Source organism: Hemibagrus wyckioides, linkage group LG20, assembly GCF_019097595.1.
Source record: "Hemibagrus wyckioides isolate EC202008001 linkage group LG20, SWU_Hwy_1.0, whole genome shotgun sequence".
Lineage (NCBI taxonomy): Eukaryota > Metazoa > Chordata > Actinopteri > Siluriformes > Bagridae > Hemibagrus > Hemibagrus wyckioides.
Genome location: NC_080729.1, coordinates 13,174,684 through 13,200,997, shown reverse-complemented (window position 1 = coordinate 13,200,997; position 26,314 = coordinate 13,174,684). Strand labels below are relative to the sequence as shown.

Sequence of the window (26,314 nt, the reverse complement as noted above, 5' to 3'; positions counted from 1 at the left end):
TGAAATCAAACAAAATTCCTAGATTTCCTATAAAGGTCATAAAATTGTATCCATTACAAACTACCTACTCACTGGTAGCAGTGAAGTCTAGTTAGCTTATAAATAAAAATGGTGAAAATTGCATTAAAAAAATCCAATACCAAATTCCACCAAATTTCTCTTCATTTGACTAGTTAATTAAACTTAATTAAATTTAAAAAAAAAAAAAAAACTTTTAGTGCACATCTGTTTTGTTGAGGCTGTGATGGCACAGGAACTTTGCAGCGAGTTTTGGCAACCACTATCTACTTAAAAACTGAATTGATTAGGGACATGTTGTTGCTAAGGATCCATTTTGCTAAGGCAAGCAGCTTTCTAAAACGCCTGATCAAATCATGAGAAAGATACACTAGACCGGTTCGGTTTTAGTCTTTCTTTAGCAGGCTGACCGTTTTACTGCTGGGTTTATTAACCTAGCTCTTTACCTGATGATGATCTTTGTAGGTAGAATATTTCTGTTTTCCTGTAGTAGAGATGTCAAAGTGATATTGACATTAAAAGTCAATTTTGGGTAGAATCATTTTTGCTTTTTCTTTGCGTGAGAAGAATGAAGGACTCCAGCTCTGATGTAGGATATTGTGCTGCTTGAGCTAGACAAATTACCTTTTCAACATAACAAGTCAGATTTTGTTGAATAATCTAACTTGATCTGTAATATACTGATTAAGATATGGATCTGAAATTTCTGTCTGAAGCACTAACCCTGACGAAGTCGAAGTCCTGTCAAAGTCCTTGTTTCATGCCAGGCTTAGCTAAAATGTCACCATATAGGAAAATTTTCCTCATCCCTGGTTTCCTTATTGAAATAGATTTCTAAATTAAAATTTATATCTGAGATATATATATATTTCTGTAACCCTGTTTCCTACTATTTTCTTTTTAAAGTGCATGTTTACAAATGCTATGCAAATTAAATTGAATTGAATATTGGCTTTTATCTGAGGCCCTTTACTGCTGGTACAATTGACTGTATAGTGTAGTTTTATGAAGTAAAGGGTTAGTGGTTTTGGGCTATCCTGAGTGTATAGGAGTAACCAACTTATGCACGATCACTATCACCATGTTGTTGTGTTTTTTTTGTGGTGGCCTTTAGCCAGGCAGTAATACTGCAGCTGTTGATTTAGCTGCACCTGCCTACTCTGTCAAAATAAACTGTCACATATATTATATATATATATATACGGCCCATAGTTAACCTTAGAGTTCAGTCTTTTCCTTTCAGTACCGATTACATATGTAGCTAAAAGCCTATTTGAGATTTTTTTTTTTATTAAAATATATATTAATTGATTTAGGGACATACTGTATGTCACATAATGTGAACAATCATGCTCACTTTGTATGGATCAAAATGTAAAATCAAAATGCAGGGATAGTTTCTTGTGAAAATATGTGTTAACTGATGTGGCATGTTTGAAATTTTATATGCAAATATGATTTGCGTTTTCTCAGGGCAATTCATTTGCTCTTTGCTGTACCTCTGTACCCTGTAGATATTTTTGCCTGTTGGTCTGCATACAGGACTTTTTTTAATGGTTGATCAAGGAGGTTATAAGTAACAGGAGGTTCAAGGAGGAACTGATGATGATTTATGATGATGATTCTCATTATTAAAAATAATAATACTAATAGTTGCTGTGCTGTAAAAGGAATAAAGCACTTCACTTTTAGTTATGGGCCACATTACACAGAACGACATGCCCTGTCGTATTTTATTCAGTGAATATGTGAATTGCATAGATTCAAGACTGTAGAGCCACAGAATGACATGGATGAAGATTTTTGTAGTGCTAATGCATCCTCTTTTATGATCAGGACTAGGTTTGGGAAGCAGACTTTTATAGCTTCATTCTTTTATTTTTTTAGGTGAATATTTCTCAAGAAGTGTATCCCTAGACCAACTTAGACCCAGTGGCTCAGCTGCTGTAAATGATTTCACATCTGTGCAGTGTGTAATAGCCATATATGAACACAGACAGGGTGCAGCTCCTGTTCCTGTATCTAGAGAATCAGAGAATAATGGAGCAGAAGTGCTGCACAGTATGAACCAGGTGCTTTCTTGGAGTTGGTTACAGTTCTGATTATGCAGTTAAATCAAACTAAGTGAGCTGAAGATGCTGCTAGATCAGCAGTTGCAATTGCATGCAAAACGAAACAGCCTAACTCTCAACCAAGTTAATTTTACCACGATAAAAGATGAATACTATGAAGCCTACTATTATGAATAGTTTCTAAAGCTTCTCAGTATATTTAGCAGGGAATTAGGATAAGTTGCCACTTTTTTTAACCCCCAAATGCTCTCTACTTCTGCAATATTGAAATACAGTAAAATATAATGTACATTGGTGAACAAGCCTTCTTCATCTGGCAAGGGCTTAATGCTTCTGGCTCTGGGTTTGGACTTGCTAAATGACTGGTTTGTTTCACAGTCATTTGCAGTCCAGCGACTAGATAAACAGATTGTACCGTGCCGTTTGCACTCTGTCTCCTAATAAAGGCAGATGAGTGAGAGCAGAGAAGAGCAAGGGAGTCTTTCATCCCTACCCCATCTGCTTAGTAGGAATTTAGAGTGGCCTTCAGCAATGGTTGTATAAGGGGAAGTGTTCTGGAGGTGCTTTCATGGTGGGTTCAAGCAATGAAATGGTTAGAGTTAAATATCCTAGTAAAAAGAAAGCATAGCTAGTTATAGATGTATGCAAACATATGGGCACCCTGGCTACTCTAAGCAGCTGGAAAAAGCTGACTGAGACTCCTACAAAGCAAAGAAAGGCTATAAAAATGTAGCAGAGCAGCTCACAATTTCCACTGGTCGAAATGTCTGTCTGTCTGTGTGTAAGATAGCTGGGCAACAGAAATATGTACTGAGCATACAGAATGTTCAAAATAATTTAGAAGCTGTCTTCTAAACATGCCCTTCAAACCTAGGCATGTAAACAGTAAACTGATTTTCAGCATGTTGCATCTTCACAGTGATGTCCCAGGACAAAGAATACAACAAAAATACATGTGCATATCACTTCAGTTATTGCCCAAAACAAACCTGCTGTCTGAATTAGTTCTGTTTCAGTTATGGCGTTTTGGCTATTTGCTTATAGACATAACTGTGATTAAATTCAAATTTTTATTCGTCACATACACAACCATACACAGTCGTGTAAGCATTTCACTGCATATCGTACTGTTTATGACCTTGAAAAGGAAAAAGAAAATATGGAGGCAAAATGCCAATAGGAAGAATAAGTATAAAATATAAAATTTTGTTACAGTAAAATAAAAATAAAGTATAAAGTAGAGATATGTAAAAATATAAAAAAATGTAAAAAAAACAAAAAAAAAGTAAGAACTGTGTAAATGAACTGTATGTGGAAACAGTGAATTGCTTTTTTTGTTCACATCAACAAATACAAGTTGAGTTGAATACAAGTATAATGTATAATGGTATATATGTTCCTTGTCATAAAAAATAATTGAAAAATATGAAGATATTAAATATTTAAAAGTATGTATGTATTTTGTATATATACATTATATGCCAAATTAGGCAGCAGCAATTGAACAGTTGTCAAAGTTGAGGTTTTTTGAAGGAGGTAATATGGGCAAGCATAAGGTTGTGAGTGATTGTGCCAACTTTTGATGGCTAGACAACTGGGCAGGTCTTATAGAATGTTCCCAGTATGCAGTGGTTAGGACCTTGGAAACGTGGTCCAAGGAAGGCACTGTAATGCTCTGGGTAATGTTCTGCTGGGAAACCCTGGGTACTGGCATGTGAATGTTACTTTGACACATACCACCTACCTAAACATTGTTGCAGCCTAAGCACACCCCTTCATGGCAATGGTATTCCATAATGGTGGCCTTTTTTCAGCAGGATAATGTGCTCACACACATTGCAAAAATTGTTCAGAGGTATATATGTCAGAGAAGCTGGTATAAATGGGCTAGCAGGCCCAAGTCTCCCATGTCTTCCAAAGATAAGACATGAAAATAAGGATTTAGTTTTGCCATTCATATTAAATTATTAAATTGCTTTTAATAAATGTTTTAAAGCAGATTACCAGGTAACGCATAGTCTGAAGTGAACAATGACCTAAGATGAAGTCTGTTAGTTGATGGATTCAGACACACTGTGGAAAAAAGAGAAAGAGATCACATAAACATAAGTTTGTTGTCTTTGGTTTGAAGAAGAAAAAAAAGAGTAATAATTTTTGTTTACCTTGGTTGGTACTTGAGGCAAACACAGCATGAACCCTTCATGAACTAGAAACACATCATTGTGGTTCCTTAATAAAAGTTGCATTACAGCAACCTCACCATTCTTATTCAGCCAATGATGAGACCTTGTGAGATTAATGCATTGTTAAACCTTATTAGTTTCATTGTTGAGCTATTGATAGATTTTTAGCCCTCTCCATGACCACCAAGAATTACTGATGTATCTTAGAGTAATTCCAAAGGCTTATATGATGGAAAGTCAGCAGGTGTCCCTGTGTGTGTATGTGTGTACGTGCCTTTCTGTATGCTGCTAATGTGTGGTTTATGCTTGAGAATGCAGGCTGAACTTTGTGCTGCCTTTACACTCTGCTGTCCAAACAAAGAAACTTGCCACAATGCTTTCATAAGGCCTACTGATTTTCTCTGTTTATAATGAAAAGTTTGCTGCTTGTAAACCTCATTGGCAGTTTTTCGTGTACAAGATGTATCTGGAGACGATTACCATATTAGATCATGCACTCATGGCTACATAGATAAACAGATCTGTTTTAAAGAAAACACAAAGTCTGCCTGTAGGACTAAATGTATTTTGGTATTTTATTAACTCTCCCCAGTCTTGGAGATGTTATTTATAACCATGGCTCTCAAAATTTGGTCTATGAAGCATAGTTAGGAGGACCTCGTTGTAAATATTTTTTCATTATTATTATTTTTTATTTATTATGTGTACAGTACAATTATTGACTACTCTGAATTAATATTATTTGATTTACTGAAAGTTCTTAACCTATCTGATGTCCTTATAGTTGTAAACCTATTTGAACTGCATGGGCTTGATCCATGTAGGATCTATAAGTAATGTCAACTTTTTATTAAACTTGTGCACTTCTAATGAAACGTTATCTAACGAAATTTAACTGTAAAAATAAAAGAAATATGCAATGCATGGGTGAAGCTTGTGTGTGTATGTTCATATCCATATACGCATTTCATGTTAAAGCACTAATCCACCCATGCAGATGCGTTACAGTGATTTTATCACAAGTAACCTAGCACCTAAAAGCTCCTTACTCATAATAAAATCACTGAAATGCATGCCCTCTCGTGACTTATTGCTTGTATAAAACAGCAACAAAACAATATCATAAAATCCGTAAATAATGTCATTGTTTTTCTTATAACAATTGCTGTAAACAATGCAGCCATTTAACAGTAAACTTTAGTTGCTAAGCAAAATAACAGACACAGATACACAGGCACTATATCTGCAGACAGCTTAAACAGACAGCCTAAGTGTAGCACTTTTATTGGTTTGAAACCCTGCATCTTAATACAGAATTGTGATATGGTCTTAGGTGAGCGTAAATCAAAATTTTTCCAATAGAACCTCAACTCTCCTTTTTGAAAGTAATTTCCTATAAATTTAGGCCTGTATAAATGCTCAGAATTTCCTTTTGGTCTCTTCAGATTGTCCTGAAAATACCTACACTAGTGAGTTAAACTGTTGTTTGCAATAGTTCTTTAAGAAAATCCTGGAATAAAAGACAGCATTCACACCAGAAACTCTGAATCCTGGTTAATGCAGTGATAAAGGTATGACTGCAAGCTTCTATGTGTTTCTGTGGTTTATGTGAACTTAAAAATAGTGTGCATGTGAGCAGGCAGTGTGGCGTGATTACGCAGAAGTTTGTTTATTTGCATCTAAAAGGAGAGTGTTTTGGGAGTGTGTGGCTGGCTGTGCAATATTTAGGATTAACGATAGTCAAGTGGTAATGATGAAGACAAAAAAGGGCATATGCTTTCGAATGAAAGTATATTTCCAAAAGACAAACGTGCAAAAGTGTTACAAAAAAATAGGTTGTCTGATCCTTAAGAGCAAGAAAGCACACACCAGAGCACGTGGACAGAGCAGAGGGATAAACAAGGTTGCCCCACTCCCCCCCTTCTTACTGGCCTCCTGACCAATCACAGCACACATTACCTTATTAAGGGGATCTACAGGGCAATGAAAGGCCAGGGACGAGGACACAGTACATGTACAAATGTGTATGCATATGATTTATTTTATGTAAACGTTTATGTAAAAGTGTTTAACAGTGTTTTTTAGGAATAAGAATGTTCTTTCTGTCTAAAGATATCTTTGACATGTTGTAAAGATTACAGAATGGAGTATTTGAGTTATTCTTTGGTCATGGATGTTCTGGAAGAGGTACTTACAAATTGTTTTTTTCCAAATATGAAATGAGCATTGCTGCTTCGTTGTTATGCAGTCTCCCCTTTTTTTCTTTGTTTGTAGTATTGAGAAGGCAAATAAAAAAAAAACAAGAACATATAATTGATGAATCATTGCAGTACATCCTGTGGGCCAGACATTTGAATATTTTTCATGTTTTTCCCCCATTCACCTTTAAAAAATGTACACACTCTTGTGCCCTCTAGTGAACTCTTTCACTCATTATTTCTTGCTATGAAATATTTCTTGCTATGAACAAAATCTCGTGTGTGTGTGTGCATACACGTGTATGAGCATGGGGGGGGGTGTGGTGTAGGCAGGGGGTGGGGTTTGGAGAGGTTATTCAGAATGAGAGGGAGAAATGGCATTGTGAGTGTACAAGTGTGTACGTTTGTGCAATTGTATACTACTGAACATTTTTCCTGTCTTTGTGTTTCTGATTAAGTGGGAGTCCTTGCCCAAATCCTGGACTATACATTTTACAGCACTCACTCACTCACTCAGAATTTCAATGCTAAATTATCGCATGCCATCCTGTGATGCACATTAACATTTTAATACCTTGAAACTTTTTTATGTGTATTAGATGTGCCAGAAGTCTGGGAATCTGCCATGCACCTACAATCCACTTATATCATCCAGGCTAATTTCTGCCTGCAGTCAGATTACAGCCTGTGAGCTGACTTAACACCCCCCCCCTCTCTCTCTTTTACACACACACACTCACTCTCTGATGTGTATGTGATTTTTTTTTATCCTCTCTCCTGGACTGTGCATGGGTCTGCATTTCCATCACCACTGAAGTCTTGCCCTCTCTCTCTCTCTCTCTCTCTCTCTCTCTCTCTCTCTCTCTCTCTCTCTCTCTGTTGCTGTCTGGTCCGATCTCCATTTTTCTTACCTTAATGTACTTGTTACATTGCAACATGTTTCGGAACCCGTGGATTACTAACTACCTCGGCCATGCCACACAATACAGCCCAGGTAAGATCCTGGTTCCTTTCGCCTGGATACTGTTACCTGGCAGCAGGATTGGATGAAGTATGGGATTGTTGTGGCGCTTGATGTATATCTGCTTGAGGGAAGGAGTGACTTCTGGGGAATTGCGTTTGTACACGGTACTGCCTTATCTAAATCAGTTTTAAGTGTGAGCGTTAAAGTCAAATTCTGTTCATATCATCAGTTTAAAGCTGATCGATTAATCATTGCCAACTTAGCTGAATGGGAAGTAGAGGGAAGGAAGCAAGAGTAAAGTGTGTTTGTTGCAAATGGCTATGAAGTGTAGTACTTATTTTACCCTATTTGTTTTTGTTCACTTGAGACTTTATGATGTGAAAGATGTTCACTCTTTACAGTTTTATCTCTTATTTAATATAATGCTGGAGTTCATTCATCTCGGCTTGTTTTTTGTTGACACCAAGTCAATGTAGTGTTAGAGATCACAAGAAATCGAAGACTTTCTAACAAATAATATTACTCCAGGAGAATCACTTGTTTCTATCTTGTGGCAATACATGACTCTTCCCTTCACAGTCTGTCCTCCAAAAGCTCTTATGAACGAGGGGTGGCATTTTTAGAGAGAGATCTATTTTTCACTTTGTCCACCCCTTTCTGTATTTATAGAAAATCCCCCATTCCTCCCCTCTCTAGGTTGGTTGTGCCAGTCAGCATCCTTAAGCTTTGCTTTGGCACTTGTACAGAGCACAAACCCTTACTCATTGATCTTAATGCTTACTCGTTTTACATTTGCATTATTCTGAGCTCCAGATAAATGTTCAGATGGTTGATGTGATGTCTGCTTAATTTTACAAATATGGTAAATCATGAAAAGGATGCTTTTAAATTTGTGGTTTTGATGTATGTTTAAAGGTATGACAAAATCATTATAATAATATTAATTATGATGATGATTATTATAATGATTAGAATGAAAAGAAATACCTAAAAATGCAACCCTGTGATTTGTGCCCTGCAGAAAATTTGGTTTCTTTGTTCCTTCTTTTTTTTTTTTTTAGAGTCTGTTTACATTTTTTCAGGCCCAGAAAGTAGCACCATTTGCAAAATTATCAGCTACTCAGCTGTGCACCTTTTCCTAAAAAGGCACCATATGTGGTTTTATCAGAGGCAGTGAGGTTGGTTGTGAGCAAAGTCCTTTTTTGCAATAGCAATTTGCCTTGCAGGCAACAGAGGACTCTAAAAATTACAAAGTGCACATTTAAGTGTGAAAAGTGCTTATAGAGGATTTTGTCCCAGGCAAGATTGGTCATTTTAAGGTTTGTAAGGAAGCATGTGTCTGTTAAAACTTCATACAGACATTAAAGTAAGCACTGCACTTGTCTTTACTGGAATAGCTTTATGGATTTCTTAAAGATGGTGAATTTTAGTTGCTGCCATTTTAGTCTGACCCATACTCCATCATCTGAAAGAGAAATATGTGCCTAGGCCTTACGCATCCTAATAAAGGCATTGTATGTTCCTATCTGGTGTGAGGAACACTGTTTCTCATTAAAGTAAAAATTTTGTGTTTGCTTTTTACAGGACTTGGTGGTGAATCAGGAACTAAACTCTGCAACAGTACACTACAGAAGGAAGCACCAAGGTGTGCTTTCATTTTATTCCACTACAAGATTCACGGTTTATTTTTAACCACCTGTGACCCAATAGGGTCCACTGTATATATTTTTAAGGTATTTGAGGCATACAAATTTGTAACAATAAGGACTAGACTTGTTGAAGGAGGAGGCATCTTTGTTCTTCTTGTTTACTTGTTTACTATTTATTATTTTTTAATGCTTTTAACTTTCCTCATCCATAACTAGTCCCCTCTGAAAGAATTGAAATGTCATGGTAAATTCTTTTGTTTTTGCTACATACTGAAGACATTTATGATCAAAGGACAGATCAGAATTATATTTCCTGATATTTATATCTACTTTGTGCATGCGGAGGTAGTGTTTTGGCTTTAGCTTGCATGGCTGCTTATGGAGCAGGCCTACTCATCTTTACTGATGTAACTCCTGATGGTAGCAGCAGAATGAATTCAGAAGTCAGTCAAATATTCAGATCCGATATGTTAAAAAATGTGAGTTCAATATAAAATGCCATGTTATAAGCTATTTAAAAATATCCGAAAATAAAAAAATTCTTTTCTGATGTACCATCTTCATTTTTTGATCTAAATCCAAATGGCAAAAATGATAGCAAAATTAAAAACAAAAAAAGAAGGTCAGACCCATATGATCATTGGGGAGATGTGTGTTGATTATCTGCATTTAAAAAGTCATTATCCCAGCTCTACATTTATGGCATTTGGCCAGCACCCTTCTCCAGAGTGACTTGCATTTTAACTGAGTAGTTGAAGGTTAAATGGCCTTTCTCAGAAGCCTAGCAGTGGCAGCTTGGTGGTCCTGGGATTTGAGCTCACAACCTTCCAATCAGTAGTCCAGCACCACTGAGCTACCACTTCCCCCACAGATGCTCAAAACCATAAATACATAAAACCATAAATACATAAAACCATACAAAAAACATGCTAGATGTTTAAAACCATAAAAAAACATTGTGAAACATGGAACACACTTAAGGAGACAGTATTGTGAAAATCCATGTGCACAAACCTCTAGTGAGTGGGATAAAGCTGAATTGCTATTTCCATTGTTTACTGAATGGGGTGATCAAAGTGATAGAGCCTTTGAATAGCGCAGCTCCCTTTGTTGAGTTATCTGGTTGAACCTTATGTTGCGAATCTGTGTGTTCAATTCTCTAACACTTGCCTCTGGGTTTGTAGAGATTTCAGGACAAAGCTGTCCATCTGCTTAACTCTCTGGCTTTCCTACTGGGTCTGGACTTGTCTAGAGTTTTGATTAATCTTTTTTAAAAGCAAATACACTAATGTTTTTGAATTATTGTCCCTTCATTAAAAAAATCATAATATAAAACAACTGCAGTGAGTTATATTTTCAGCCTAATACCATGGGGACATGTAATTATTTTGTTTTTACCTTGGTATTCTTCAAAAAGCAATATTGAAAACCCTATAAAAAATGCCCTGGATTCAGCATTGGCGATCATTTTTATGTTCATTAACTTGTTGGTCAACATCCCCCTGTCTCTCTTGTGTTGTAAGCTCTTTCCTTCTCCTTCTCAGTCAAAATATTCAGTCTCATGTAAGATTTATAGAATTTAAAAATACACAAAAGGTGGATGTCTAGATATAATTTTAGACACTTCATCACTGAGCACCATTCATCAAAGAATTATGGAAAGTTGGTCATGAGTTTGGTCCACTCTTCGAATTACTTATGATTTGGCCAATTAATTGTACACATTTTGACTTCCATATCAGGTTTAAACTGTAATTAGAGCCCACAATAAAGTTGCCTGATTTGTCATTAGCCACGAAAAGGTGGCCGAGTGTTGGGTATCGGAATGTCTTCACTGCAGACGTTAGTAATTGGAGTACCCTGTTTAGACTGGGCAAGCATGATGGCATGGGAAAGTAGAACTCAAGGCATGTATTAATAGCTTAGCTCCTAATCTATTTCTGTAGGCAGACCACGAGGACAATCAGAGTCCATGACATAGTTTACCAATTCCTATTAAAATGTCGCACAGGAGCAGGTGACTGACGCAGGCTTCCATTGATTACTGAAAGTGTCTCAAGACATTTTATCGCTATAGTCGAATTCGAAATATCGCAGTAGTGAGTGGTCTTAAAGCACCAATAAAGTGGAAAATTTAGCATTTTTGTGGGTTGTTTCAAGTGAATTCAGTTTTTGTTCATGAAATGCAAGACTGCAGGAGTTACATTTGGCTGAGCCTGCAGTTTTTCAGACATTTAGGTAAGGCTTAGTCATGTTTTTATTATTTGTTTTCCTGAACTAAGAATCTTTAACTCTTCTTTACGTTTTCTCTTCTTTACAGCGTTACAAAAGACCTTTCCAGTGAATATAAAAACACGCACACAGTCACAGATATCGACGACAAAATTCTTGCTGTGCTTCCCAAAGGTAAGTGATCCTAACTCACTGACCTTCAGCTGGAGAAGTTTAAAAAGTTTTTTGGGAACCTCACAAACTTTCTTTATAGTTTCAGAGTTACGAAAGCATTTTGAAACTGATATCACGAGTGATACTAAAATGAAAAGGTGAGTGTATATATATTAAGTATTACATTTCTAGGGCAGAGGTTCTTAACCTGGGGGTCTCAACCCCCTGAAGGTCCTGATGTGGTCCCTGGGGTGTCATGAGTGGCATTAAAAAAAAAAAAAAAAAAAGATTAAGAACAAATAAATTTTGATAGTTGAATGAAAGGTTTGCCTGATGGCACCATCTCAGATTTATTATTGTGAACAAATTCTTCTTCTTCTTCTTCTTATTATTATTATTGTGAACTTTTTCTCTGTAAATCAGACATCTTTGCTTATCTGTGCATCAGTGCATACCCAGGCATTCTGGGTGATGAATTGGGTTGCACTGGGGGGGAAAGGTTAAGAACCTTGTTCTAGAGTAAACCTACTGCCTTCCCAATTTCAAAGCAACCAAAAAATATCAAATAAGATGTCATTCCCTATAGAAAAGAGAGAATTGCGCGAAGACTGGAGGGTATAGAGACAGATGTACCATCTGCCTTGGCTACGAGTATGCAATACACACCTGGCATGGTGACCAATCGGCTACTGGAGGAAGACACGCCACGGTATACACGTGCTTCAGACTCTAATGAGCCAGGTATTGTGCTTGTAATTTACTTCATATTAACTATTCTGCTGTAATATTTGTCAACTAGGTACATGTCCTAATAAAAGACCTGTCCATGTCTTAATGAAACACCACTTACTATACAGTAATAATCTTGGAGTAACCAAATATTATAAATAGTTTGCTAGATCTTCTATGTGAAAGAAGTTTATTTTATTGCAAGTTATAGAATTAAATGTATTATGATTAATTTCTACTTCCTGTTCGTTCTTGTTTTTCACAGTGAGGCACTACAGTTGTGATGAGATGGACAATACAGAGAGGCAATCAAGGGCTCAAACGCAGCCCAGTGCACAAATTCCTGTGCATCCTGTTCAGGATTCTAACCCTGAAAGCCTCAGCTCCAAAGCAGAACGAATAGCTCGCTACAAAGCTGAGCGTCGACGGCAGTTATCAGAACGTTATGGGATCCTTCTTGACCAGGAACCTGATATGGATTACACACCACGACACACGCGTGCCAACAGAGAATCCTTGGACAAACAAGCTTTGCCTGATGGGGGACAAGGTCAAAAACAGGAACAGTGGAGAGAGGAGAAGGAGAAAGGGCGTGACCGTAACGTCAACAGGTCAAGATACAGCAGCTCAGGTGTTGGCCGGGTTACCATGCCTGCTGATGATTCTGCCCCTCACACACAAAGAAGAAACACTTTCAGTTCTCGAGACAAGAAAATGGATACAGAGCTAGAGAGGGAAAGGGTCAACCTGGAGAACTACCGGAGAACTCCAGACAGCAACCGCCGATCATACCAACAAGAAGCTCCACCCACTGTGGAAAAGGGGCCAGCCCAACAGGCTAGAGGTGTTGCTGCAGTGCCTAGATCCCCCAGGGCAGCCCGCCGTGCCTCATTGCCCTCCGCACGCCAGGGAATCTCCCCAGGAGATCTGTTTATTGAGCAGCAGGCACAAAACATCCTCAGCCGACAGGGGTAAGTCTGTGAGCTTCTTCTTTTAGTATGTCCTTGAATTAGTGTAGTATTTCCTTGATTTATTTATTTATTTTTTTTCAAAATTAATCCACTGTAGTCATCTTTCATGATTAAAACACAAGCTCATAGAAAACCCTGGATGTTAGCAAACCATCAGCTTAACTTTTTTTTAATATACATGGATCATGATGTTGAAGGATATAGATAAGAGGCTGAGTGTTTTCTCAGCTTCTTTTATTATGCTTTATGTCCTTTATGCTTCTGTTGTGTAAATGCACTATTGTGCTGAGCAAGAGATCAGTTGTCATAAACCTATGCAGTGAATTTGGCCATTTATCTTTTATTATAACATCCATTTATCTTTTATTATAATGATGCCCATGACTGCTTGGTTTAAACCCCATGCTAATGTCTTCTGAAGAGCACTAGATGAGAACATAGAATTTCCCTGGATACATGAGGTTGTGCTTAAATTTCTATCAAATAATGGTAGCTAAGATTTCAATACTCTCCTTGTTGGTTGGTTCAGCTTTGACATTGGTGTACAGAATTTGGTGCATTAATTCTCTCCAATTTCTAATATAAAGCAACAGCAAACTACATAGGTAAATTATGGAAGTGCTTTATAAAAGGTTTTATTTATTTATTTATTTATTTATTAATTAACCAATGTGGCTCTCTGGAGCTTTTCTCAGCTACTTTGGTCATGGCAATAGTGATATGCTATCATTTGCTTGCTTCTTCATCTATTTCTGCTTTTATGCAAGGCAACCACATTACATTTAATCAGTTAGGCGCTTTACATTTGCAGTTTTTATCCAAATCAACTTAATAAATAGCCTTCTTTCAAATTCTGGTTAATGGGGCAGAGCCTTAAAGGTGGAAGCTGCATGGGTCTCCTGGGTTCACAAAGGGGAACACAGTTAATTTTAATAGCAAAGTTTAATTTGCCATAGACAAATCCAAGAGGCCATCAGTTTTATGCAACAGTTCTAGCTTAATACATTTTAAATATTAATATTGTATTAAATGTAAACAATGTTACTATTATAATAAGCACAGAAAGGTTGTATTTGTACAATGACTAGCTATTTAACTATATTGTATATGCTTTAAATGATATATTAAGTGCTAAAAGCAGAAGTCTAAAGACGTATAACAAAATAGACGTTGATTTCAAACTATCTCACTCATTCTTTGTTTTTTTGTGGTTCTTTTGGAGCAATCTCTTAATCCTAAAACAGCATCAAGTTTAAAGACCCAACATCACACACTAAGGGGATAAACTAAAATAAACTTAAAATATGTTCTGCAGTTGTGGTGATGAGCTCAAATCATAGTAAAATTGTCCATGTCCATAGTTCTGAACCTCACAATTAAGGTGAAGTGCACTGGTGTTAATTTGTCATAGCGAAACAGTAACCCTGTTACCATTTTTTGGTTCATTTATTATCATTATAAGCTGCCCTATTCTGGCCGATATTTCTAGCATGGTGTCTTTGTCTTAAAGTGAGTGGTCTCTCCAGAAAGACTCGGATGATGAGACAAACTCGCATATCAACTGGCCGTCCAGGTACACGATTGCTTGTGCCCTTTTAAAATATTCCCCCTGGGCATGCAAAATTCATTTGTCTGCTTTCCCATCATTTATAGTGTACAGTCAGAGAAACCACCTAAATTCTTCCCTGCTAACTCGTGCATTCCTCTAGTTTCATCTGTTTGAGTCTCACTTACTGACTTCTCAAGGCAGGCAAACCACTGGTTGTTCACTTTGACCATTCATATAAGGAATTTTATTTGCTCCACCTTTCGGTATCAAAAAGTCTGTATAATTCCTTGTTTGTACATTTTCAAAGAAAGACAAAAAAAAACATTTTACCCTTTGGAGCAACTGGTATTATGATTTTATGATTTTTATATTATGGTATGTTGGAGATGAAATAGGTTTTTTTTTTTTTATATAAAAGTTGCATTTGATCAAAATCACATTCAAATATTATATTGCAGACAGCTTTAATATTCAGAGTTTTAGTCAGAGTATCATTTTATCAAAACACTTGACATACTCATGTTTTTATTGACAGAAAAGATTTAGAAGACTTGTTGTTTAAAATTCTATGACTTGGACAGTTTCTCAAAAAATTTACAGTATACACAGTGCTACCGTAATAATTAGAATATTCGTTCCCTTTTTCATTGTTTCAGTATTTAGAATGAATGTGTGGAATGAGAGGAAAAATAACAAATCATAGGTGCAATGCAAGAATGGTACTTTGCATCAGTAGCACTGTTCTTGTTCTAGTTGTATTATTTAAAAGCAAGATTTTCCATTTTACTGACTCGGAGGTTATTGCTACACATTGATGCCAGGTTCATTTAAATGATATGCATCTTAATTTAAATGGAAAAATCCCAAATTATGTGCATATATGCTAAATTGGTGCATGCTGTTTGCTAGTGATTATGTAAATGTGGATAGCTGGGTGAATATTTTTCTACAAAAGATCAATGGTGAATCCTGAATCTGCCCTCAAACTGGTGGTCAACTCAATGTCATACAGAAGTTTCAGTAATGAAACACATCTGCTGGCATTGCATAACTTAAATTCTGATTAATAAGGGTCCTTGACCCTTGATTATAAAATCATCCGGGCATTAAAAGCTGTGTACTTGTCAATGGGAGAATGGGGAAGAATGAGGTATAAAATAGTTTTTATTCACTATTTGTAAGAATTTCTGTACATTTCCAGCTTACAGTTTTACTCCAAGTGTAATTTTGCTTTTGTCATCAACAGTTGATTAAACAAATTATGGGTTTTGGGTACATTATCTGGTACACTACAAAATTATGTGCCATCATCAATAAAAAAGCTCCGTTGTGAGTCAGACATAACAAAGCCACATGATTATGTATGCTATGTAGTACACCATCTGCTTTATAATAGAAAGTGTTATTTGGTTATCCACTACTTTGGCCTTTGGGGGCCTGCCACTACTCAATAGTGCATGATTGGTTTAAAAAAAAAATATATATATATATATATATATATATATAAATAAATATAATATGTAATACCAATACTAAATACAATACATATGCCAGTTAATAAACATTTAATTATGTTGCACCTAATGCTTTGGACTAAGCCTTAATTTATACCTGTTTTTGTACAGCTTTTTTGTCATGTGTGCCAAAAGAATTACCAACCTTATTTTCTTAAATGTGTAAAAGTCATTTGTTACTTGCTGTTTATCCAAAGCAGGTTACTTAAATAGGTAATGTACCTGTATGCTGTTTTGATTTGGCTAACACCACACCGGGTTAAAAGTTGCATAAATAGTATGGCTTCAAGTTAAAATGTCACAATATACACCAACAACAAGCAAATGTTGGATCAAGTATTTATTACTAATCTTGTCTTTGTTATGAAGGTCTCTAGATAGTTAAAATCTTGACATGGTCAGCGCTAATATTTTTTTTTATCCCCTTATGAAGAATACGAGGGAGAGAGAGACGGTCAAGGGAAAGCAGCTTAGGACGGACATCTGATTCAGGATCAGATGCATTCTCAGTCCGACGTCTCCCTGTTGATACTCCTTCACATTTAGCCCCTCACTCTGAATCTACAATTCAGCTACAAACATGGACTGCAGAACCCCTAGGCCAACAGCAGAATTTGAATACAGAATCTTCCCATTACTTTCGAGCACACAGTGCCGAACCACCAAGATATCAACGTGCACGGAGTATAGAATCAACTCGCCATCAGCGTTTACTCTCAGGTGAACCTCAGTGTGCACCAAATGTAGAACATCTAAACTATGATCAGAGGCTTCAGGGACATCCAAATGCTATGAGTTGCCAGCCAGACTATACACAACTTTCACCCTATTACAGGGACATGCAACAGCCAACTCAGATGCGTAGAATTCCCCCACAGATTCATTCTAGAGACAGAGATTTTCAACAATTAATTCCTGAGACTACAAATGCCCCACAACCTGAACTTAAATATGTAGACCTCCATCAACCAATGCTTGTGGGCAATGCTTCTCACCACCAACCTCTGTATACGGTTGGACATGTGTCTCAATCATTTGGACAGATTCAGCCAGTTGTTTCTGGATATAATCATGGTCAGCCTCTTCCTTATGATCCCAATGAAGATCTGCACCCTATCTATGGCCATCCTCATCATGGTCCTTCCTACTGGCCTAGCCATCAACCTGCTCCATTGAATGGGAATATTGCACGTGCTTCACCCAGTCCTTCTGCAACTCATGGGCCTCCAGACACTCAGGGGCATGCAGACATACCTAGGTTAACACCAATTGGTAGAGAAGGTGTGGAAACCAATCAAAGGGCCAGTGCTGAACATATTCCGCTTTTCCAAAGGGAAGGCAGATCAGCTTCAAGAAATGATCCACTATCAGAAAGCCTGCTGAAGAGCAGAAAAGCTGTATTGCCTTCTGAAATTCGCCGTCGGGAGAGAAGTGTAGATGACACCATGAACAGACATGCTGAGGAAGTTTTGGAGGGTAGGAGAAGCAGGAGAATCAGCCAGTCAGAAGAGATTGAGCGAGGAGGCAGAGTGAGTGTTGAACAATTAGATGAGAGGGTAGATAAGGGCAGAAGCAGGGGTGGCAACTTTGAGATGAGAGAAGGGCAAGATATAAGGAGAGTCAGCCCACTGGGGGAGGAAGGAAGTAAAGGAGAAAACAGGATCAGCCACATGCAGAACAGAGCAGGTCAAGGTGATGGGAAAATTAGTGAGTCTCAAGAAAGACCTAGACTGAGCAGCAAAAAGAGAATACAGGGAGAAATGCAGGTTGGGTGTGAAAAGATGGAAGGGAAAGAGAGATGGGATGATAGAAAAATAAGCAAGTTAGGTCAAGTTCAGCATTACGGTAAAGGACAAATTGATAGCATTAATGGGAAGTCAGTGGAACAGTTACAGATCTTTAAACATGTTGAAGATCCATCTAGGCAGGTTGAAAACTGGGCTAGTAAATCAGATATAGCACAAGGCCTTGACAAAAGGCTTACTCAATTTGAGATAAAAGATGGACAAAGTAAAGGGAGAACTGCAACGTTTGATAAGGTTCAGCTAAATGAAATAAGTAACTCGAAGGTTTATGATGTAGAAAATGTTGAAGGTCAAAAGATGATCCAGAGCGAGATGTTAGAAATGCAGGGCAGACGAAGGAGGATCAGCCAGCCAGAGGATGGTGAAGCACATCTCAGACACAGAAGGATAAGCCAATCCGAAGATGATTGGAAAGTATGTAGAGTGCGTAGGATCAGCCAGTCGGGTAATAGGGATAGCCAAGATCAAACTGACCAAACAGGTGGCCAAATGGAGGGAGACAGACGTAAGAAGATAAATCATGACATGCTAGAAGCTATGGACACTACACCCACACAAGAGGGCAGTGACCCATCTTTGCATCATAGACTGGGAGAAGGCTGTTACTTACAGAGCGGTTCCTCCATCCCTCAGGCCCGCCACAGAAGAAGTAGGGATGATCTCAAGCCAAAAACCCGGACTCGATCTTTGTCAGATATTGGAGTGGCTCAGCGATCTGCAGCAATGCGTTGTCTTGATCGTGCTGCAAGTCGAGAATCCATTATGCCAACAGGTGTGGGGCATAATGCCAGGGACACAGGAACCACCAATGGTGAAGTAGGGGCTTTGGATACAAGAGTTTCTGTGGCAAAGCTCAGGCATTCCTATCTAGAGAATGCCTCAGGACGTAGGCCAGAATTGTACGTGGATAGCACTTGAGTCTTGAAATAGATACAAATACTAATTCTTTTAACATGGAGACAATGTTTTGCTCTTATGGCTTTGATTGTTAACATCGTCTTCAAGCAAGCGAACTAAATGCATTAATCTGTTGACGATTTAACGTGCTGTTAGACTCTGCTGATTAACCTCAGTCTCACACTTTGCTGTGATGCATTGAGCAGTATATGTTGTTAAAGTATTAAGCAGTGTGAGAGAGATCTATGTGAAATCTTTGAGAGAAATCTTACCAGTCTTAAAACAATAACTAACCCTAATAAATTGCTAGAATTAATAAATGAATATTTATTATTTTTGCCAGAATTAGGGAATATTTGGTAAAATGCTTTTTTTATTGAGCAATTGCATGTGTGTAAATTAAATAAACAAAATCGATTGTGTGTCTGTTGGTGTGCATGAGGCTTCAATTTATGATAAATTTGTTGCTTTACCATAAACTATTTAATAGGAAACTTGTACTTTAAAATTACGAAATGTAAATTTAATAAGCAATGATTTGCATTTTAATAATTATAATTTTTTTTCCATTGCTTTAAATCACACTTGTCCCATATGAAGAAATGAATCTAAGATCGAAACTGCTGCCCAGGAGACTGAGTCTGCAGAGATTATTGACCAAGAAAAGGGGCAACGCCGACCTAGAAGGTACATCAACCCTGGTGATGATCGCAAGGCTTCTGAAAGGTTCAGAACCCAGCCAGTCACATCAGCTGAAAGACTACAGTCTGATAGGTATGGTATTACAAACAGGTATAATAACGCTCACAAAAATGATTCTCTTTTAACTCTGACACTTCTCTAGGCTAGGTTTTTAAGATCCTCATGATTGCTTTGAATGTTAGAACTTGAATGAATGTTAGAATGTTAGAAGTCCTGCCAGTGAGGATTCAATGGAAATGATTGTAGACTTTTCTTTTTTTAGGTTTACATTTTTAAAAAGTTTCTATGCAATCCTTGGCTCTTTGTTTTTATTGTATTTTTTGCTTGGTATTCCTTAGGTCTCTGGAGTTACATAAGGCAGAAGGTGAGCTTATCTCCATTTATGGATTATATTATAATACAACAAACAAAAAAGATCAGTGATCAAAGCTCACTCACAAACGCCCACTTTCTTTCTCTAGTAGATGAAGAGAAGTTGGATGAGCGTGCAAAGATGAGTGTAGCAGCCAAGAGGTCCCTTTTCAGGGTATAAGATCATATAATCTATATATATATATATATATATAATATAATATAATATAATATTTGTGGCATTGTCATGTTTGCTTTTTATGCCTGCTTTAATATTTTATTTAGTATTTTTGTTTTTACTTGCCATTATATTTTAGGAGCTTGAGAAGACTTCAGAAAGTGGTGTTCCCAAACCTCGGTCCCGTAATGCGGCAGTGGAGAGGAGACTCAGGCGCACACAGGACCGTTCCAGAACTCAGCCTGTTACCACAGAGGAAGTGGTCATCGCTGCGACGTAGGTCACTTCTCCTAACATCACTTCTACACACAAACTCCATGAAAAATCTGAGTCTTATTTACCAAAAAAAAAATTAATTATGAAATGTTGAGAAACCCCAAATTAGTTGCCACTATAAGTCACTTGATTAGTTAAGTGAAGGTCACATATGTGCAATTAAATGCCCTGTGCCGTGTGTACACAAATACATCCATTCCTGGATGGACAGAGTTTAGAGAACACATCTCAATAAACAGTATTTTGAAGACCAGGGATCCATCAAAGCAAGTCTGGGACAAAGTTTGGAACTATATCAATCAGGTTTTTCTTCTGAAAATCATCCTAAACCTTGAACATCCAACAGAATAATATTAAAGACATTCTTCAAAATGTCAGGAATATAGTTTATATAGGGGGTAACCCCATACTTCAATGTGGAGATGATATTTTAATAGAAATCAGGGGTGTTTGGTTTCTGCCAAATGTTCCAAATGACATTTCAGACTTGCCACTCTTCCATATCTCCAGGCTATAGTTAACCTGTGGACAGAGTCTCCCATTGAGATGTGGAGCTCCTTCATAGTTACTGTTGGCCACTATGTAAAAGTTAAAGGTGCTATATACATATGCAAGGCATTGCAGAAACTTTTTGAATTGTGGTGTTGTAACCACTGAAAATTTTGAATGTATTTGTCAATTAATTTAACCTGCCAATCTTTTAGTATTTTCTAGTACGGAGCAGATAGCTATTTTGGATTTGTTTGAGTGATTATAAGCAATTTCAGTATTGACCCTAACAATGGATTTTGGGTTATACGTAGCATTGTTTTGTAACTTCATGCGCTTCACGTTTTCCAAGATTTTCATGTTGTGTTGCTTTGACTTCTCTCTTTTCCAGTGTCTGCTACTATTGCAGTAATTCTGGTTTGCTTTTATTTATAGTTCATTTGTCACTGGTTTACAGAGTTGTGACCATCTTTCATTGATTTCCTTGGCATTATTTGTCCTTTTCTAAAGTTCTCCTGGTCCCCCCACCCAAATCGTCACTGTTCAAACCACAGCCCCCAGGTTTCCCAGTCCCACAGTAGTCAGCACCACAGTGACTAACTTCAGGTACCTGATTGTATGTGTATGAGCTTTTAGGGCTTTCTTTAAGCTTGTACAGTTAGTTCTGCTGTGTTTATATAATACCTGTTTATGTATATATGTTTGCAGCATGGCTATTGATTTTAAGTTTGGCCAAATCTCCAGTTAGTGTGATTTTATTGCTGTGCCTTCAGTGTCTCTGCATCTTGAACTGGTGTGTGTATTGGATATGTTTTATGTCTTCTGTGCAGTAAAGGCTGTGGACAGCATCCTCTACTGGTGAAATGCTGTACTCTGCGTTACTATTCTATTTTATTTTACACAATATGAAGGAAATATTTCACCTTCAATATTAGACTCGCTTGTAATTTTAAATATTTGCTTCTATGTATTTGTATATCTGACCAGCCAGTTGCTATCCAAGGCAGAAAGGAAGTTTGTTTAGGTTTATTATTTAAATTAAAGAGCAATCCTCTTTGGACTTTTTACTATGTAAATGACAAAAAAAGCAGAGAATTTTTTAACATTTAAAATCATCCCAACGATTGCTTTTCACTTACAAAAAGTCTTATTCTCTTATCCACAAACTTTTGTTTTCCTGCCATGTAAGTAAACCGTTTAGTTATCAAGGCAACCTGTACAAGCACTGACACATGGGCAAAGCACACAATGGTAAGCGTATTTTACATAACTTAAATGCCATCAGGTCAATTTTATAAAATTATTTCTCCTTCTGTAGTGCCATCCAAATCAGTTAAAAACAATGCCAAACTAGCAATGACCCATAGAGTTCAAATTAAACATGTAAAGAATTTCTCAAATGTAGTACATTGTTAATGTTTTCATGAAAGAATTTTGAAAAACTGTATGTTAGTGTACAAGACAAACTTGCAAATCTATTTTATGATTGTAGCAGAACAGTAAAGCAATTAAAAAAAAATATAATGTGGTCCATTGAGGGTTAATATAAGAGTTAATTTATTAATGTTACTTATGGTGTATTAATTCTGAACTATATAGTTTGTTGATAATGTAACATGCTGGAACGGGATGGAAATTTTAGAGGTGAACCTCACACTTTGTATCAGGTAGTGATTAATACCTAGTACTTTGTTACCATCTCCTGGTTATTTCACTCAGTAATGGCTCATGCTAAAACACTTTTTAGTTATGAACATTAATGTAACATTAACATTTCAATTAATCAATATGCAAAGTGTTTTTGAGTGTTGTATTTTTCTGTGTAACATGTACGTGTTACATTGTTGCTTGATTTGCTGTGTCTGTGCTGCTCTTCAGTGTGTTTTTTTTTTCCTTTTACAGCGTGCAGTTAATATTTACTTTTATGCATCCTGTGATCCTATACATATATTTTATTTTGATTGAAACATATGACTGCTGTTTTTCTATGTTCTTTTGGAGCATGTATGCATATCAGTGGTGCAACTGCAAGCCTGCAAATTCTTTACTCTCTTCGCATTTCTTGCAGTGATGTGATTGTTTGTCTTCTCCCAGCATGCAGACTCCCTCAGCCCCTGACTTCGCTCCACAGGAGAAGGAGAAGGAAGTTCCACCAGAAGATGTGAGAACCGGAGAAGGGACAGCGGCTGAGGAGCCTGACCTGTCGACACTGAGCCTGGCAGAAAAAATGGCTCTGTTTAACCGCCTGTCTCATCCTCCTGCCCAAAAATCAGAGGGTGCATGTGCAGATTCACGTCCACGCAGGCAAAATGCCCGGTTCCAAACCCAACCTATCACCCAAGGGGAAGTAAATCAGGTAAATTTAACTATTTTTTGGCTCATTATAATTTCCTCCAAGTACTTTTCAGATTAATTTTAAACAACAGCACTTGTTTCAGCACTGTTGCATTATTCCTATATTTCAAATGAGGTTTGAGTCACATTCTAATTGTTAAATTGTTTATTTAAATAAACACATAGCAGTATAGTGATGTGGATTGTTTCCCTCTAAATGAATCTTTGGATTAAGTAGATCTTTGGAATATTCCAGGAATGTGATATTTTGCATTAGTCACAATTTCAAGCATCAGAACACTATCCCTTTCACAGGATCTTATGCAGGCTGTAGATCCATCAGATCAGACAGATCCATTTCCCATGCCTGATGGGTTTGTAGTACCACCCAATGGCAATCAAGTAAGATAATATGAACCACTTTTGGTTAGCCTGGGACAGTAACAGCTTTGGATTGGCAGTTTTGCATCCCTCATATTGAATACTGGCTTCTTGTTAGTTGCCCATTGAATGCTTGCTTGATTGAACACTGTTCATAGGCATATGGAATTCTATAAAAGTGGCTATGGATGAAGTGTAAATGATGCATCATCGCACCTGACTCTTTCTTTCCTCTGTCATGCAGTTGTGATTTATGTGATATTGCTACTATTAATGCTGCTACTAATGCTATTATTACTACTTCCACTATTATTTTTGCTATTCTTTTGTTGCTGCTACTAATAAAACTGCTGTTCCCTACTTCTAATGTTACTTCTACTACTGCTACTACTATTAATACTATTAATGTTGCTAGTTCTATTACTGCTACAACAACTCGTACTGCTACTAATACTATTACTTTGAATACTTCTACTATAGTGGCTTTTACTGATATTCTTTTGTTGCTTCTACTAATAAAACTGCTACTCCTACTTCGAGTGTTACTTCTACTACTGCTGCTACTATTACTACAACTACTAATATAGATTTGTATGTGGCAGCTTGTATAGCTTGTATGTGGGTAAGGTGTTGGATTACTGATCATAAGGTTGTGAGGTCAAATCCCAGGACCACCAAGCTGCCACTGCTGGGCCCTTGAGCAAGGTCCTTAAACCTCAATTGCTCAGTTGTATAAAAAAGAATGAGCTAAATTGTGAATCACTCTGCATAAGGGTGTCTGCCAAATGCCAGAAATGTAAATGTATTTATGTCTGTCATACTGGCCACTCCTCTGTCTGACCATTTTTATGTCATTAAGGACTATACTATTGTACATAAATCTGCTGACCACATATTTTATAGCATGCATGTTGCAATGGAATGAAAAGGAGTAAATTGCATTTGTTGTGGAGACTGTTCTGTATGCCAGGCTTAAATGTCACTGGCATCTCATTTCTTACATAATAACCTCTCAGCTATGTGTATATATGTAGTAATGTGTGAGAAGTTATTCTGAGATCAAGTAATTCAGCTTAGTATATTATACATTCTCAGCTGAACTGTGTGTGTTTGTGTGTGTGCGCGCTTGTGCACTGCACAAACCTTGGGTGGATTTTGTGGAAAAGCTACAGGGCTCTAACATGATTGTGTTGCCTTTTTGTAACTTTTATGCTTTGTCTGGTCATGGATTCATTTCTTGTTTTTCCTCCCTGTATTTCTCGGTCAATGTCTAGCTGCAGAATGGAGGTCGTCTGAAGTTGGAGCCTCTCTCTGCATCGTTGGTCCGTTCTGTTGCAGCGGTCACCGCCCAGGCTTCTGTTGCCATGGTGACAAGCCTATCCATGGCAATCCCTGCAGATGTTCACACAGAGACATGTCCAGCCCTCTCTCGCACTCCTACTCCAGCAGCACCGCCCAGTCTGCTCTCATCCAATCAGTCACCACACGATAAGCTTCCAGCATATGAGAGGGGTGTTCGATATTTCAGCCTAACTGAGAGTGGGGAAAACTGCCCCCCCGAGATATGCTCTCCACCCCCATTAGAGGGGCTCATCCAACCAGCACAAGGCAAGGGCTTGGCTGCTAGAGTACCAGCCAATGATCAGAAACAAGAGGAGGACCATGGGTGTAGACTTCGTTTGGCAGAAAGCAGAGAACCCACACTCCCTCATGTATTTAATCAGCGCACACATACACACACTATTACACACACACTCTCCCACACTCATGGAGAGAGGGAGGCGGGGCTGACTAACCAGAAAGAGAGAGAGCAAGAGAGGGAGCATGACAGAGTGAGGCAGCAAGACTGGGAGAGAGGGAAAGACAAGATCCTCATCTCACAAGGTTACCTTTTGCCAGACGCTGTTCAGACGGAGCACAGCAGAGTTGTTGCCTCAGGTAAGAGATGGGGGAATGGAGAGTGAGTGAACGGATAAATGAATAAATAAATAAATAAACTACAGGGGTGTGTAATCAATTCGGCTGTGTCCTTATTGTATCTAATGCACATACTGCACTCTGTGTCACACTTGGTTGCCTGTCCATGTGCTGAGCCCATTTCTGATTGGGTTAAGTGAGCTCTGCCATGCTGGGTTGAATGCGATTAGCATAATTTCACATCCAAGCAACCCACACGGCTTTCTTTGTCTGTGCCTGAGTATCACAAACTAATAATGCTGTTGTAAAGGAGGTGGGAGGCTTTTTACTGGAGTGTTACTATCTTCAGTCAGCAGAGTGCTCTTAGCACTATAGTGAGTACAAATGCAGCAATAAATTGCTGGCTTGCTTCGAGGAAACAATGAATGAGAAATTTTTATGAAAGATGTAATACAATTAATGTGAGTATTCTACATGGGGGCGGGGATCATGCAGAGAAAGGTACAATAGAAGCCTCATTTGGTTTCTATAAACAAATTTATAGGGGGAAAAATACCATGTCAGTGCTGTTTATATTCACTATCAATTTAGACAATGTATGTTTTGGAGGGAGTGTGGATGTCTGCTCAGGAGGGAGTCAATCTGATTATTCTCTGCCTAGTGTGCTTATGCAGTGGTAACACAGTTGCAGTGTGTGCATGTTGTAGTACCTATTTGATTTGCCATATGTCATACGTTTGCTTTGCCTTGAA

At 37.7% G+C, this 26,314-nt stretch overlaps 1 protein-coding gene across 11 annotated transcripts in view; it reads left to right on the top strand.

The window, feature by feature from the left end:
• svilb (supervillin b) overlaps positions 1-26,314 on the top strand; it is a 46,914-nt gene that overhangs the window by 1,362 nt on the left and 19,238 nt on the right. For 5 of the 11 annotated variants that reach the window (XM_058418874.1, XM_058418869.1, XM_058418871.1 and 2 more), the window contains exons 1-15: positions 7,307-7,465; positions 9,020-9,080; positions 11,405-11,490; positions 11,570-11,627; positions 12,056-12,210; positions 12,464-13,169; positions 16,666-18,936; positions 19,535-19,708; positions 19,975-20,000; positions 20,098-20,162; positions 20,305-20,441; positions 21,441-21,536; positions 23,025-23,286; positions 23,580-23,666; positions 24,920-25,583. In XM_058418874.1, the coding sequence (XP_058274857.1) occupies positions 7,387-7,465; positions 9,020-9,080; positions 11,405-11,490; positions 11,570-11,627; positions 12,056-12,210; positions 12,464-13,169; positions 16,666-18,936; positions 19,535-19,708; positions 19,975-20,000; positions 20,098-20,162; positions 20,305-20,441; positions 21,441-21,536; positions 23,025-23,286; positions 23,580-23,666; positions 24,920-25,583 (4,927 nt within the window). In that variant the 5' untranslated portion in view covers positions 7,307-7,386. Of the gene's footprint in view, positions 1-7,306; positions 7,466-9,019; positions 9,081-11,404; positions 11,491-11,569; positions 11,628-12,055; positions 12,211-12,463; positions 13,170-16,665; positions 18,937-19,534; positions 19,709-19,974; positions 20,001-20,097; positions 20,163-20,304; positions 20,442-21,440; positions 21,537-23,024; positions 23,287-23,579; positions 23,667-24,919; positions 25,584-26,314 lie in introns of those variants that run through there. The other 6 variants (XM_058418868.1, XM_058418875.1, XM_058418873.1 and 3 more) reach the window with 6 other exon arrangements.